This window comes from Anguilla rostrata, chromosome 18 (genome assembly GCF_018555375.3).
Source record: "Anguilla rostrata isolate EN2019 chromosome 18, ASM1855537v3, whole genome shotgun sequence".
Lineage (NCBI taxonomy): Eukaryota > Metazoa > Chordata > Actinopteri > Anguilliformes > Anguillidae > Anguilla > Anguilla rostrata.
The window spans coordinates 7,662,477-7,676,887 of NC_057950.1; the positions used below are offsets into that span (position 1 = coordinate 7,662,477).

Genomic DNA, 14,411 nt, shown 5'->3' on the forward strand with positions numbered 1-14,411 from the left:
CCGTAAGGCAGGGGCTCGTTGGTTTTGGAGGGGCAGGATAGGAACAGCAAGTACTTTGGATCAGGGGCTGCCAGACTCGGCCCTTGGGCCCCCCCCCTCCTTGTGTATGCTGGTTTTGGGTGACCTGGTCGAGTTTAAACGAGCGGTGTCGTTGTGAACGGCTAATTGGCTAATACAGCCAGGGTAACTGATGGAAACAAACACCTGCATACAAGCTGGACCTCCAGGAATGGAACTGCCCGCCCTGCTTTAGGCCAAGTTCATGACCAGCTTTGATGGGTCGAACGGCCTTTTCTCGTCGCCATGTTTGCTTGTGTTGCATGTATACATACATACCAGTCTTCTATACCTTCACAAAGCAAATACACATACTGTACAACTGTGAATAGACAGCAGTTTACAATTATATTTTATAATTTATAAAATTTTTATTTTTTAAACAGGAAAGGTTAATTAATGTAGATTTTTTTTTTCTCCATTGGCATTTTTGGCAAACAAAGTTTGAGCTCCCATACTGCCAGAGAAGGAGGTAGAAACACAGACATAGCCAGATGATCACAGTTTGCTCTTTAGGGGGTCCAGAGGCGGGGCCTGCAGTCGCCACGCCCTCCTCACCTGCTCGTCCGCGGAGTCGAGCTGCCGAAACACAGCGGGGTCCCCTGTGCGGCTGAACTGCTGAAGCAGGGGGTCCAGCAAACTGGCCGGGATGCTGAAATTCAGGTGTGGGTATGTTACCCCAGCAACCATGTCCCGCGTGTTACTGGCAACGAGTCCTGCACAACCGGAGAGCAAACAGCTTACACTCAGAGCCAGCTGATGAATTCCACAGCTTATATTCACAGGAACGTGCAAAAACTGGTCATATTACAAGAATCGAGGAAAAAAACATTAGAGGGAAACTATGTAGAGTAGGTGATCGTATATCGGCATGTTGAACAGCTGGTGCCAGAAGAAACGCTACCTAGCAGCTCTCCCGTTTGTGCTCGGATCACAGCGCCCCCACTGGATCCTGCTTGTACTGCACAAGTGGTCTGCAGCATAACAGGCTGTGAATGGAAGGCGACTGCTCTGGAGAGAATTCCGGAAGTTACCGTTGGCCCACAGCTCTGTCCAAATGCTCCATAGCCAATAACATATACATCTTCACCTGCACACATACAGAAATGAAATAACAGATACAGGAAGAGCCAAATAAAGCAAGCAGCCATTGAAAATCTGTTTTCTTTAAACTGAGTTCTTCCTTTTGTTCTTGTAAGGAGTTAGTTAATGTTGAACATGCCCCAAGTGAAAATATGACATACCACAATGTGACAAACTAGTCTATATTTGTTTTTAGAGGGGTGGAAGTTTGTTCTAGAATTCTGACATTTTGCTGGTATTCTGGTAAAGCAGGACTGAATAAATTGATCAGTAAGATGGCTATAGCTGTCTCATGCATAAATCAAACCGCATGTTTCACATTTTTTATGGCCTAGATGTTGTCATTAAGCCTTCTTTGATTCAGCCCACATTATATACATCAAAACCTATAGCAAATCTGAAAGTATGCCATTCTACAGTTTTATGTATCAAACCCACCTGGTGTGAACGTGGAGGCTAAAGTTGGGACTTCAACATCCGGGAGCTGTTCCTTCAGGAGCACCACTGCTACATCATATGGTGACGTCACCTTAGTGGAATACAGTACTTCACCCATCACTGCTAGAAACCTGAGGATATGTAATGAAATAACTATGAAGGACCATGAAATAAAAATGACATTAAATAAGGGTCATGGAATGAAAAGTGTTGCCACGAAATTAAAAAAAGAGATACTCGGAAAGGCCCTGTTCGGAAAAGCACTTTTGTGAAATAAAGGTAGTCATTTGAAAAAAGAATGAAACCTTTAAGCTGCCCAAGCCACTCAGAAGTACAAGTCAAAGAAATCCCTTGTCAAACAAAACATGACTGTACAGTATATTCATTCTGTTTAATGGCTACATTTATATTAACATGTGATACACAATTAATGTGAATAATGTTCCTTTTTAAAATAAACCATCAGATTTGCTCACTTACCGAGATTTGGTCTTGAACCTCACCGTCAGTCTGGACTGTCCATGCAAAACATGCCTACAAGTCAACATCAGCCGTGAGCTCATCAATATTCCTGAACCCCAGAACTGCCCGGTGTCCACTAAGGCCACTGATGGGTGCCGCTTCATGCTCTGGTCTGCATCTGCCACACTATCGATCGAGGCTCCTGGTAACCAAGCACAGACCTCCTTTGTTGGGTCTTGGAGAGTCACAGACTTGAGTATGTTCCTCAGAATCAATTGCAGGGAACACACTAAAGTCAATCCAATCCACTCGTTGGACTTCCAACATAAGGGAGACACGATCAAGCCAACAAGGTAGGCAAGGTCCCCGCTTTTAACAAAGAGACCTCCACCCTCAGTTCCAGGTAGACAGCGCGCGTCAGTGAGGATGAGCGCGTGGTCTTCTCCTGCCAGATTGCTGACTATACCTTTGCTTAGTGTACTCATGAAGAGGTCGGGACAGAACGTGCCGAAAGGAGAGCCGCAGGCAAAAACTACGCACCCCTTTTCCAGAGATTGACCGTGAACCCACGGCACAGTCCGTCCCTGCTCGGACTTAGCCAAACCTGGAACCCTAAGCACGGCGAACCAGCTTAAAAACTGTATATTTTGAGCAGGTTCGGCGTCCTCCTCGCCACTGTAAAAACTCCACTTATCGACATCCTTGAATACTTTCCGAAATGTTGATCGAAACTCCAGGCAGTTGACCATCATGATTAATTGTGACTCAAAATGCGTCACATTACGCATGGGCATGGCTTCAAAAGAAACAGGATCTACGCTACAGCCACTTGTTGTGAGCCGTTGTTGCCCTGAACATTGTACGTAAATGCTGAGCTGATCACTGATGCTGTGTGGTAGCAAGAACTGGTAGTCCGATGAAACCGATTCCTTGTCAATAAGAAAGTGAGAAAACAGAAGACCGCTGCAGAGAACAATCCCAGTATGATCGTTCACAATAACACCGCTGGAACTTAATCGCCTGTTTGCTGGACGCCCGGGAGTTTGCCCGGACCTGAAAGGTTGAGCTATATTCGCGCGTTCTTTGGAGTTCTCAAAAACTGTGACAACACAGCACGCTTCCTCAGCAGACTTCATTTCTGGCACGATTAGACAAAGTTAATATTGACGCGGAGTAGCTGGTTAGCGAACTTACTTTAAAATATATGTAACTCGTTCGAAAGCAAATGTCGGAAACGCAACAATCGCCGTTTGTTAGTTGCTAAATTGTTAACTTTACAGTACAGAGTCCAGAACTTAACTTAACTTTGCAGAAGCCTTCAGTCAAATGTTGTCAATGTTACATAAACACGTAAACTCAAGCCATTCATTAACAAAACAAAATCGCAACGGATAGGAACGGCATAACCAGTTCTGAAAGTACATCTGCTCTTAAATAAAATAAACGGAATAATGTACGAGGTTTCCTTCCACACCTGCACATCGTTTCTGATAGTAGCCTACTTCCTCTACGAATACATCACGCCGTCCCATTGGTTCAGCCATGGAGGGTCGAGGGTGACAAACATTACAGTTCATTGGACAAAGCAAGCTCCTATCTCAACGATTGGGTGCTGAAAATGTACTTGGTGGAAACTCATCAGTACAAGGTTATTTTTTTGGAGGTCTTGTAGGGTTAACGTTAGTGAGACACTCATTGGATCAGCAAGTAATCAAACAATGTATCACAGACCCATTCAGGACTGGACGCAAAATAACATTTTGAGGAAATCACATTAGGTTTGAGAGTTTCACAATATGAGATTGTCTTGATAGCTTTCATATTTCTCATTCACTCATTCCACTAACGGGGGACCAGAACAGACGGGACGTGATCTGGAAGAGCCAGATGCCCAGAGGAAGTAGAACGGAGAGGTATGGTAGGTGTGTAGGGTCTCGTGATCTTTTGAAGATATAATGGAGCTGTCCTTTTAGCTACCAATAAGATCTTAATTTAATCTTAAATGTATTAAATGTGGGAAATGAAAAGACCACAGACTTCAAACTTTAATAAAGGACAGTAGGGAAGAATGCGCAACAAGGATGCCAATAGTCTGTGCGGAAAAAAGAAGACTCATGAATCAAGATTCACATGAATACAAACGCAAGAACTGAATGCACAAATGTCTGTGTTTAAGATGAATGTAAACAAATTATGTCTGTGATTACAAAATGTTGGCAGAAATATCATATGATGATATTGATTATGATTGAAATTACTTTCGGCACTGGTTAATTAGTTTTGACATAAGATTCTTTCATAATATTCCACATTGATGAACATGCACTGATAAAATAAAACAAGATGTAGCGCTCATTCGTTTAATGCAGGCAGCTTCACTGTGATAACAAAGGAATAAAGACACTAATAAAGTTTGTACAGATTTATTTTTCCCACAACACTCTCATATGATACAAGCACACATTGTACACAGGTGACAGAAATGTGGTTTTATGAAGCTGACACGCAAGGGCTGTGCTCTTTAGAATTCCCACACTGAACATGACCATTGTAACACAATAACTGCATACAAAAACATTCAATATGAGCCATAGCAACAAAAGGGCAAAGCTATATATCTGTGTCAGAGTGGGATGTTCTGGAATATACACAGCAGTACCTTTAAAATGTAATATTTGTAATCATAAATATGAATTCCTTCAAGTTCCATACATAAGCTGCAATAAATATCTGGTCTGTCCATTTTACATTATCTACAGACATGCATGCAGTTTTACCGCTGCATGATAGTTGTTTTAAATAAAGATTTCTGAAATCCATGCCGCTACATGAGTATTCTCATACCCTAGCTGTTGCACACAGCGGATAGTCAAAAAATACTCCTTGCATTATTATAAGACTGGCACGGCTTAATAATTTAACTGAGAACTCAGGCTGTTTACAGTGTAGACTTCAGTATCTACAATTTCATGTACAGTACGTATACAATATTGCTCCACCCCATACCCACAAATCCTTACAAATATAAAATGTTTCGTTACTCCCTTTAGCATTCTATTATTTTTTGGAAATGCATTCCACAGCTAAAAGCAAACATGTTGTAAATACACAACTGTAGTTTAAATAAAATAAATAGCGAATAGTGACTAGTGTTGGCCACAAAGCATCAGTAGTGTAAAATTCACCTCATTCTCGCTGACAGAGGAAACAAATACTAGCTTAACAGTATTTCAAACAAAAACAAAATCTAATTGTAATAAAAAAGAAGGTGAAGACCTTTTCAAGTTGAGGGTCAGTGCTTTTCATACACTGCCCACAAGCACAGGGCAAGAGTGTTACGTTTGCCTACATTGGCCTACTGAGAAACCCAAACCATATTTTCAGCTGTTACTGTGGCGTTATCATAAATGAGTCAGCATACCCAGAGACCTTCTCTACTACTACTCTCCACTCTTCTCCTTACTTGCTCTTTATTGCTGTGATTTATTTTTTATTTTTTAATTATTTTTAATTATTTCACGTCAGTGCATGATTACTTGTCATTGGATAAGCAATATATCCATCATTTAACACTTTGGTGTAATGAAATGCACCACAAAATCAAAAATGACACATTATTGGAGAAGGTTTGGAAAAAATGTAGAAAAAAAGATCCAAATGTGCATCTTTGACCAGCTATGTAACAGGCAATTCTAGTGCAGGGAAAGAAAAGCTTCTGATTATATTTTGCTTTGATGTTTTATGCTGTCCTTTCAAAACAAATCTTAAAGGTTGCAATACTGTTAAATCTTCGACTGATATGACACGTCCCATTGTTATGCAAGTTTTTTTTGTAATTTAATAAAATATATGAACTTCAATGCAAAGTAAAATATCAATCCTCTACATTCCTTGCTATGGATATCATTAACCAAACGGCAGGCATTAGCAAAAAATGTTAATGACTGACATTAAAACACTTAGCTTACACTAGCCAAATGTGCTGCGATTGCTTTTTCAGCGACTTCAAACTGCAGATAACCTGGTGTTTATTGGCACATTTATATCCAAAAAGGCAAATTGGTCAGACATAAATCTTGGGGATTGCTATGTAAGGTTAACAGTGTGACCTATTATATGTGTTTTATATCTTAAAGACACCTGGGATTATTTTCAAAATAGCTGTGGCTACTTTATTGTTACACTTTTTTCCAGATGGCTCACTGATGTTGAAGTCTCTCAGTCTGCTTATTTATAAATTTTTTTCCCCCACAAGTTTTTTCGGTATAAAACAAGTTAAATCACACCAACGTTGGGGCACCTATGAAAACTGCAGGGAGTATTTTTCGGAACTCGAACCAAAACATTTATGGCCGCGACAATCAATCACTTCACTCGAAGCCAGATAAATACACTTCACAGCTTTTTCGATGAGGAGTTAGTCCTTTTCGCTTTCAAGTACAAGCTCTGTAGGAAAAAAGGAGCCGTCTGAGTTCTTGCCATACAGCGTCCAGTGATTATTGTTATTATTATTATTATTATTATTTTGCTTCTGTCAGTCGATGTACTGCGAGAGCCACCGGAAGCCCTCCCCGTAGCCCTGCCTCTTCAGAACACTGCACATGAACACCTCCATGGGCCGCAAATTCACATCCTTCAGCGACACGTTCCCCTGGGGGGGGGGCACACAGGGTCAATGTCTGGAGGAAATACACCTGTATACCGAGGTATCGTCGACAGGTATCGTCTGATTCATCCACAGGGAAACCACACCAGCCCACGTGAGTGTCAAAACTAACTCCAATCGACATGCACAGTTTGTAAAATATATAAAGCTTCCTTTCAAATATTTTGATGGCTTATTGCCAAATAAAATTTTAAAAAAAAGATGTAATCAGACAATGTTGGCACTGTAAGAACTGAAATTAATTAACATTTTAAATTTATCTGAAATGTATTTGTGCAACAGAAGAGCAGCCCCATTATGGCTGTGATACAACAGGGAACTAAACGTGTACGTACAGGTCTATATCACATTCTGTATTAGTCGTTCATATTTACATTTAGTCCCATTATGTGAAAACACTTGTCATGCACCATAGATATCCTTTGAAAGTGATAGTAACATATTTTTCTTGGTGTATTTTTTAAATTCAAGATTTAACTTATAAAATTTCTTTACTCTCTTACATCTAGTGGCAGGGTTCACATTTTTATGTTGGTTTTTGGCTGATATAAAGACTCGCAATTCTGGCAATAGACATTTTGACGTAATAAGAACTCACCTTTCCAGTGGTGTGTCCATGCAGGCCAAACATGACTCTCAGTCCGTCCTCGCTGACGGCTTCAGGTCGGTCGATTTTATTCCCCAGGATGAGGATGGGCACAGTGGAGATCGTCTCATCTGTCAGCAATGCCTTTTCAGAGGCCACAATTTACATTAATACCAACACACGAACGCCGTGCATCTACATTTACAAACAAATAAATAAATGCTGATGGCAGAATATGAACCCATTGTAAAAGTCTCTACAAACCTGGAAATATAAACAACTGGTTTAATTATTTGGTGTGATTAAAATTTTTGGTTTAAACAAAATCATATTCTGCCACTTCACTTATTGCATGAAACTTCAGTAAGTGAAACTGATTTCATTTGAACTTCAATTCAGCTTCTATGTGAACTTGTTAAAAAAGGAAACTCGCCTGTGTTTTTGTAGCTTGAGCTAAGCGGTTATTTGTAAAAAAAAAAAACAAAACAAAATTGTGGTAAGAAATGGTAATGTTGAAAGCCAAGCAGAGCTTACATCAAGTTCAACTTTAGATTCAGCAAGACGTTCATGATCTGCACAGTCCACCAGAAAAACGATTCCGTTTATAGCGGGAAGGTAATTCTTCCAAACCCTTCTTGCTGTAACAGAAAACAGCACAGTGTTGGTCCTTAATGGCGGTACTTAACGGTCAGCACCAGGTTGGGTTCTGTTCTTCCGGCCTGGTCACCGCGAGTAACCTACTGTCGGCACCGGTACCTTCTCCCCTCCACAGAAAAATCCCACATGAACTCAGCTCATAGCAACACGTACGCTGAAAAGTACAGACTACTTTAACAGCCTAAACAGAATGCTATATAGCCTTTGGGTTGAACAGCAGAAAACCGAAGTAAATCCAAATCAAATGCTCAGATTCTGAGTCATATACCACACATCATTTACAACACAAGTCTTCGTGGGTTTTATGGAAAACGATGCCTGCCATTTAAAATTAGGCTAAATGAATAAGAGGTTCATATCTATATATTTTAATTCATATCTATATCTATATGTATATGTATATTGAGTAAATATTCCCGCGGCTGGTTTGTGATTTTCCTTTATTTACCAGCGACACTGACTGGATCTCAAAGACATTCAATCAAGGCTTACGCAAACTTAAAAAGAAATGACATTGACTAAGATCATGCAGTCATTCTGAGTGATCAGTATACTACTTATCATTTTAACAGAAACGGATTCAATCAAATTTTGATATATCTATCAACCTGGTTTATGATGTAGCTACTGATAGAGGATTATAATATTCCTCGTACGCGCTGGTTTGTGATTTTCCTTTATTTACCAGCGACACTGACTGGATCTCAAAGACATTCAATCGAGGCTTACGCAAACTTGAAAAGAAATGACATTGACTAAGATCATGCAGTCATTCTGAGTAAATGAATCACTTATTTTAAACTATTTGGATTTCCTTGATTTATCGAACCATGATGTCAGCACGGAAGAGAGTCATCAGCCAGGTTCTGTGCACGGCTTTGCTTTCTCTCAGCAATGAGTCCTTCTCAAGTGAAATTCAACCCAAAGTACCGGAAAGGCTGTGTAAACTATATATAACACACGCAAACTAAATATAACTAACTGCCCTGTGCAAAAGACTGCAGCGATCAGCAAACACATACTGTGTGCATGGGGGATCAGATAATATACATCAACTGCACTTTAAGGGCAAAGAGCCACTTAAGGACTTTTAAGTTCATCCCAATTCAATCAAATGCATTATGCGCATAAGGACTTATTCCCCATAATGACTGAAAATCCAAGCCACAGGAAATGGTGTGGCTTTGAACCTGCATGTTCTCTCTGGAGAGTGAACTTGCCCTTTGCAATGAATCTGTTTGTCTGTCTCCATCTTTACAATCACCACCGTTTAATACAATTATTACACTATAACAGAACACATGTATAAAAGTAAATATTTTACTTGAGAAATGTCAGCAGGGTTGATTTATGTAATATTTAGTAGATAAAGCGATTAGCTATTGAAGGTTTTCCCACTTGTCTAAACTATGCAGCATATTTATAAATACATTTAAAAAGTAATGTAATAAACAGTATAGCAACAAGTCAAGTCAAAATAGGATTTTCAGGAGTAAAAGCTATTTGAAATGGTACCAAAATACTTTCACATATAATTAAGACGTTGGGTTTTGAGTATTCAACACAACAAACTGCATTATTTCGGGTATTTGGTGGCAAGATGTGTTCTGACGGGTTTCATGGTGATTAAGGAGATCAGCATAGCTGATGTCATACCATGCAACCATGCAAAGCAGCCATGGAACCTTCACTTCTGATATCATCTGAGTTCCTCATTTACTTTAACACTGTTTTCTTAACAATACTGCAATGTTAGGCCCATGAGTTTTTCCTGACTTCTTTTCTAACCTGAAGTTCCATTCTCCAACACCAAGAGGGCAATACAGTACTGTCTAAAGCCACTTTATCAGCATTAAATACACTTTGGTACCTTAATAACCAAAGTGAACATTTAATAACTAGAGAAATTTCTCTAAACGTTTTGTACATAAAATCCCTGGATGATATACCTATTTCCTGGGTTTGTAATGAAACTGATTCTTTAAAACGCTGGTCTCCTTTTACATCCATTTGTCATCCAGTTTTCTGGGAGTTTAACTCGAACACCTATTAAGGGCAAAGGAATCATTTTCCATTGTTATTTCCTTATTGACCCAAGAGGATTTTTTCTGTTTTTGTCCGGAAAATGTACACTGTGAAGTGATGTGTGACAAACTGACTGAAAATAACCCTAAAGAAAAATACTTTTTTGATGATTGATCTTTACCTTGCGCATGACCACCAAGGTCAAAAGTAGTGAATGTCATTCCAGCGATTGTCAACTCTTCAGACGCTGCAAAGTTAAAATACAGAGATGGTTTGGAAATGTTCACGCATATGTCAACGCAATCTTACATCCTACAGTCAATATGACGGACACTGTACGTGGCACTGTATTAAAACAGTCTGGTCCATATCTATGACACAGAGCACATATCAGATTCTTCACTAATAAAACAGTACAACAAAGGAAAAATAAATATGGTCAATAGAGCCCCAGCGTCTTAACTAAGTTTATTAGAAATGTCTAAAGTTTTATATCTCTTAAAAACGCACGTTGTTATATTTTCAGCACTGTATAATTTGCGTTCCTTTGGTCACTTTTACCTATATAAACGTCTTTTGTTTTTATAGGAGAACTGGACAGTCTGCCCTATTTGCAAATTTTTTGCTTTATTCATACAGATAGAAAGCACAGAGGGGAACAGACTGAAGGAAATAACAGGGCAGGGATCACGTGGCTTGTGAATATCAATGCTTATATTTGCCCATCCCTTTGGCTTTTTAATTCACTGCATTAAACGCCCTGTATAAATAAAGTTGTTCTTGTTGCACAACAGTCCCTTGTGTTCCAATACCTGTCACCAGACTACGTGTCAGTTGCTACATAGCAAAATATTTGTTTTATTAAAATGGCCTCAATTCTTTCCACATCTCCATCACAATGACATATATTTTACTATCCCATTTCCATTTTGTGACACTATATGCACCATGTTAAAGCTTTGCATAACCCGTATGAACCAGCAGCACAGCACACTGCACCCAATCTTTCCACTTCATACACCACAGAAAAACGGTTCTTAAACCATTGCTACTTTTTGCATGTGAATATAATATTTCTTACTTGGATGTAATGTTGGGACATGTTGTCCAAGTCTATCATCTTTAAGCATGTGCAGTAGTGTTGTTTTTCCAGCATTATCCAACCCCAGGAACACAAGCTTCCCTGATTTTCTGTATAAACCTGGAAAGAGAAGTGGGATCTTAAAAAAGGCAACACAACCTTGGGACAGATTTCTGTACAAAATCCACTGCACTTACTGGGCTGAGCACATATGACACTAGTTATTACACACTTCAGTGCTACATCAAATGGGGTAATAGGGCAATCATTCTTACACTTTTATAGTACAGGTATAACAGTTCACTACACAGCTCACAACTGAATAGTATAACGTTTAATAAAGATTTAATAGATAATAGATTTAACTCCAGCAGGTTAACAGCCAGGGTGACCAGCTGTATGTGGAGTTATGAATATCTTTTGATGCCGAATTCATTGTGCCAACTCAACAAACCTGGGCCCAGCCATCTCACATTTTGCCAGAAGTTTGCAAATGACATCCATTATAAATGTATAAGCTCAACATAAAGTAAGAAAGGGAGTTTGAATAGAAAAATCACCTTGCGCTTAGGCAAGATGCTGCAATCATGTGAGACTTTCAATATAAAAATCAGGGAAAACCCTCACCAATTTCTGCCAAAGCAAAACTATCCATTTTGATTGAGTTGGAACAGAATGACCCAGTAGCATTAAAATCAAACTACTATGCATGACATGCGTAATAACATCATACTTTACCTAAAAACTGAAGCACGCTGCTAAATCCTCTGTAGATCCAGTCAAATATAAATGACATTTCTGTTGCTACCTGAAACAAATGATATTTTCATAGACTTTTTAATAAAGCCGAGTAACAAATCCAAGGACACAAGCTAAATGCAAATAGCTTATAAAGAATAATCAAACAGTTCGTTTGCATTTCACATTCGTTGGTTGGTGCTTTCATATCAGCGAAATGGTGTGTGTAGAATGATGGACTGTTGCTACGTATTACCTATTCAGCGAAAGCACTTTACTTTTTCTGTCAGGACACGTGTATGTTCACCAAGTTAGAGCACGCAAATTATTGCAATACAACCAATACAAGAAAATAGCGGGGAAATACAAGACTTAATAAGCGTTCATGAAATTATCTGAGTCCTCCCAAGACACTTGTCAGACGAGCGGCAGACGCATAGCGCAATTTAGGCTTAATGCAACTACTTTTCTCCGCATTTTGCTCAAGCCAACAATAACTGCGCTCACAGCCGACCTACCGAAATGGATGCTCGGCTTAGAATCTGACCCAGGTTGACTTGTGCTTCTTCCAGACCGCATGTTTTAATGAAGTGATCCACATTCTTTGCGTAGCCAGAAGCGCAGGAAAAACTTAAAAGTAACCTCAAAATTAAGGTAACATTTTCACAAATGTTGGCTCTGTTCGCATAGATGATTTATCCGAATGATTTCTCTATCGTTACCTAACGTTAAGGCTAACCCGCGTAGAAATTTTGGCAATGTCTATTTTAAGTTGGAGCTGACAGCTAAGAGATGACACGCGATACTATGCAAGCCACACTTCTGCCTGTCGCTTACAGCGTGGAGTAGCATGACAGTGACCCGAAAGGCATGCGAGTATTCATTCTCAGGTTTACTATGTTAGCTGGCAAGCTATACTTAGCCATCGCGTCCTGTTAGCTTGGTTAGCACAGAGACCGCCCTGATCTAATGGAATGTCTTCTTTAAATTAATCTCGCTAGCTAGTAAATGGTAGGTTCCTAGTTCTGACTAACGTTACCAACTGAACAAGTACTGTGAGTTATCTAAGACTACCAAGTATGCTAGCTAACGTTAGTAAAGAAGGTAACGTTAGCGTTGCTGTCTCATTATTTTCGTTTGGGGAACAGATTAACGGCTGTATAAAGCAGCATACATAGCCAGCTAGCACATAAAGTAAATGCGGAGAAGACTAACGTTTGCTAGCTAACTAGCTGTGTAAATAAGACGAGCCGTATGCAACCATCTGACAGACTGTCTATCGTACTCGATTCGTTCCCTAACGCTATATTACGATTCAGGCCTGTCAGTAGAACTAATACCAGTCTTTGAAAAATGCCATGGCAATTTCTAACATGTAAACAGACTGCATGTTCTTACCTCGGCGTGTCAGTATTTCTCCCAATGGTCGAAAGTCAGATGTTTTGTTCAAGACCTGACGCGAGCGTGAAGCTAACCCACAGATAGAGTTCTGTGAGCTAACCACAACAAGCCACGAAAGGGAACGACTTCCGCCAAGAAGTTCCGCCAAGGGCGGGAACTTCAAAATAAAAGTACGAATTCATTTTCTTCAAGCCTGGTTTCTTTCTTTTTTGAATAATAGAACCATACCCACCCATATACATTATCATATAATCACAATATATCACAATATAATTGCACTAACAAACTTGGATCAATGACTCATCAGTTTTGCAATACATGTCATATACAGTGGTAAGCTCCATAAGTACACACATCTTGCTCCCCATTCAACTTTACCAAGTGTGTGGATTCACATGCACTGAATATACTTAAATTTATTGAGTTAGCAGCTCTTCACACACACACAAAAGAAGTGTTGCTGGTATTTAACTGAAGGAAAGATTCTCCAAAGGCCTTATAATGCACTGAAATAGAATCATACGCCCTGATTTGAATAAATATGGTTCAGTAATAAGACAAATCAGAATAAGAGTGCATAAATAGTTTTTTATTTGGAATTTTCCACCATGCTGGTCACTGAAAGCAGTTTTTCTTTGTGGCTTCTAAGGGTCAGCTTCACACTTGTGCGTACAGCAGCAGTACATGCCATAAGCATTACTGTAGTGATAAACACCGAGCACACATGTGAACCTTAAGATAAATATAATCATATTTATATATAAATATATTTGTAAATATATTTATTGAAAAATTAATATTCAATAAATATATTGAACACTGAACTAATAGCCATGAAAAATCACAAGTGTAAGGTGTTTTTGGAATGCAAGTTATTTTCAGAGGGGCTGACCATGAATCCCTCAGTCCACTCCAACAACTACTTTACCCTTGTTAAACTAGTACAATTTGCCTACAGAGTGCAGCAAAAGGTTTATTCTGTCAGGGTTTTTTTTCTCTAGTACACATGACCCTAAGTACCTTTTTACTTACAGAAGCACATTGGAACAGCTGGAGTCAAAAGTGCTCATGTGCGACTGTGCTTGTCTGTGTGTAACTGTGCTGGTGTGTGTGTGCGTCTCGACTGCGCTTTTGAAAGTCCCTGTGTTCTTGAATGTATATGACTGTGCTGCTGTGCTCAAGTGCACGTCTCCCACTGCTTTGTAATTCACTGTAAA

The 14,411-nt window shown here is 39.4% G+C and overlaps 2 protein-coding genes across 3 annotated transcripts; both read right to left on the minus strand.

Annotated features, from left to right (window-relative positions):
* Positions 1-384: 384 nt before the first annotated feature.
* On the minus strand, positions 385-3,570 carry tysnd1 (trypsin like peroxisomal matrix peptidase 1). Its single transcript, XM_064318320.1, has 4 exons — positions 2,059-3,570; positions 1,579-1,709; positions 962-1,147; positions 385-773 (listed from the first exon to the last, which is right to left on the minus strand). The coding sequence occupies exons 1-4, from the start codon at positions 3,174-3,176 to the stop codon at positions 556-558; spliced, it is 1,653 nt and encodes a 550-aa protein (XP_064174390.1). The 5' UTR covers positions 3,177-3,570; the 3' UTR covers positions 385-555.
* An 877-nt stretch (positions 3,571-4,447) lies between these two features.
* sar1ab (secretion associated, Ras related GTPase 1Ab) lies at positions 4,448-14,306 on the minus strand. Of its 2 annotated transcripts, none has more exons than XM_064318369.1 (7): positions 13,192-14,306; positions 11,794-11,863; positions 11,056-11,175; positions 10,156-10,221; positions 7,827-7,930; positions 7,305-7,436; positions 4,448-6,691 (listed from the first exon to the last, which is right to left on the minus strand). In XM_064318369.1, exons 2-7 carry the CDS (start codon positions 11,849-11,851, stop codon positions 6,575-6,577), a joined length of 597 nt encoding a protein of 198 aa, XP_064174439.1. In that variant the 5' UTR covers positions 11,852-11,863; positions 13,192-14,306; the 3' UTR covers positions 4,448-6,574. The 2 variants fall into 2 exon arrangements, with proteins under 2 accessions (XP_064174439.1, XP_064174440.1); XM_064318370.1 differs by lacking the exon at positions 13,192-14,306 and adding an exon at positions 12,308-13,176 and having other exon boundaries at positions 11,794-11,859.
* Positions 14,307-14,411: the final 105 nt, after the last annotated feature.

Excerpts from the sequence above, each read along its gene's own strand:
- sar1ab (XM_064318369.1), bottom strand. The coding sequence starts at position 11,851 with ATGTCATTTATATTTGACTGGATCTACAGAGGATTTAGCAGCGTGCTT. Across the intron at positions 10,222-11,055 it reads TGTCCCAACATTACATCCAA|CGTCTGAAGAGTTGACAATC; the intron begins GTAAGAAATATT and ends TTAACTTTGCAG. Across the intron at positions 7,931-10,155 it reads CCTTGGTGGTCATGCGCAAG|CAAGAAGGGTTTGGAAGAAT; the intron begins GTAAAGATCAAT and ends TTTCTGTTACAG.
- tysnd1 (XM_064318320.1), bottom strand. The coding sequence starts at position 3,176 with ATGAAGTCTGCTGAGGAAGCGTGCTGTGTTGTCACAGTTTTTGAGAAC. Across the intron at positions 1,710-2,058 it reads AGGTTCAAGACCAAATCTCG|GTTTCTAGCAGTGATGGGTG; the intron begins GTAAGTGAGCAA and ends ACATATCCTCAG. Across the intron at positions 774-961 it reads ACAAACGGGAGAGCTGCTAG|GACTCGTTGCCAGTAACACG; the intron begins GTAGCGTTTCTT and ends CCGGTTGTGCAG.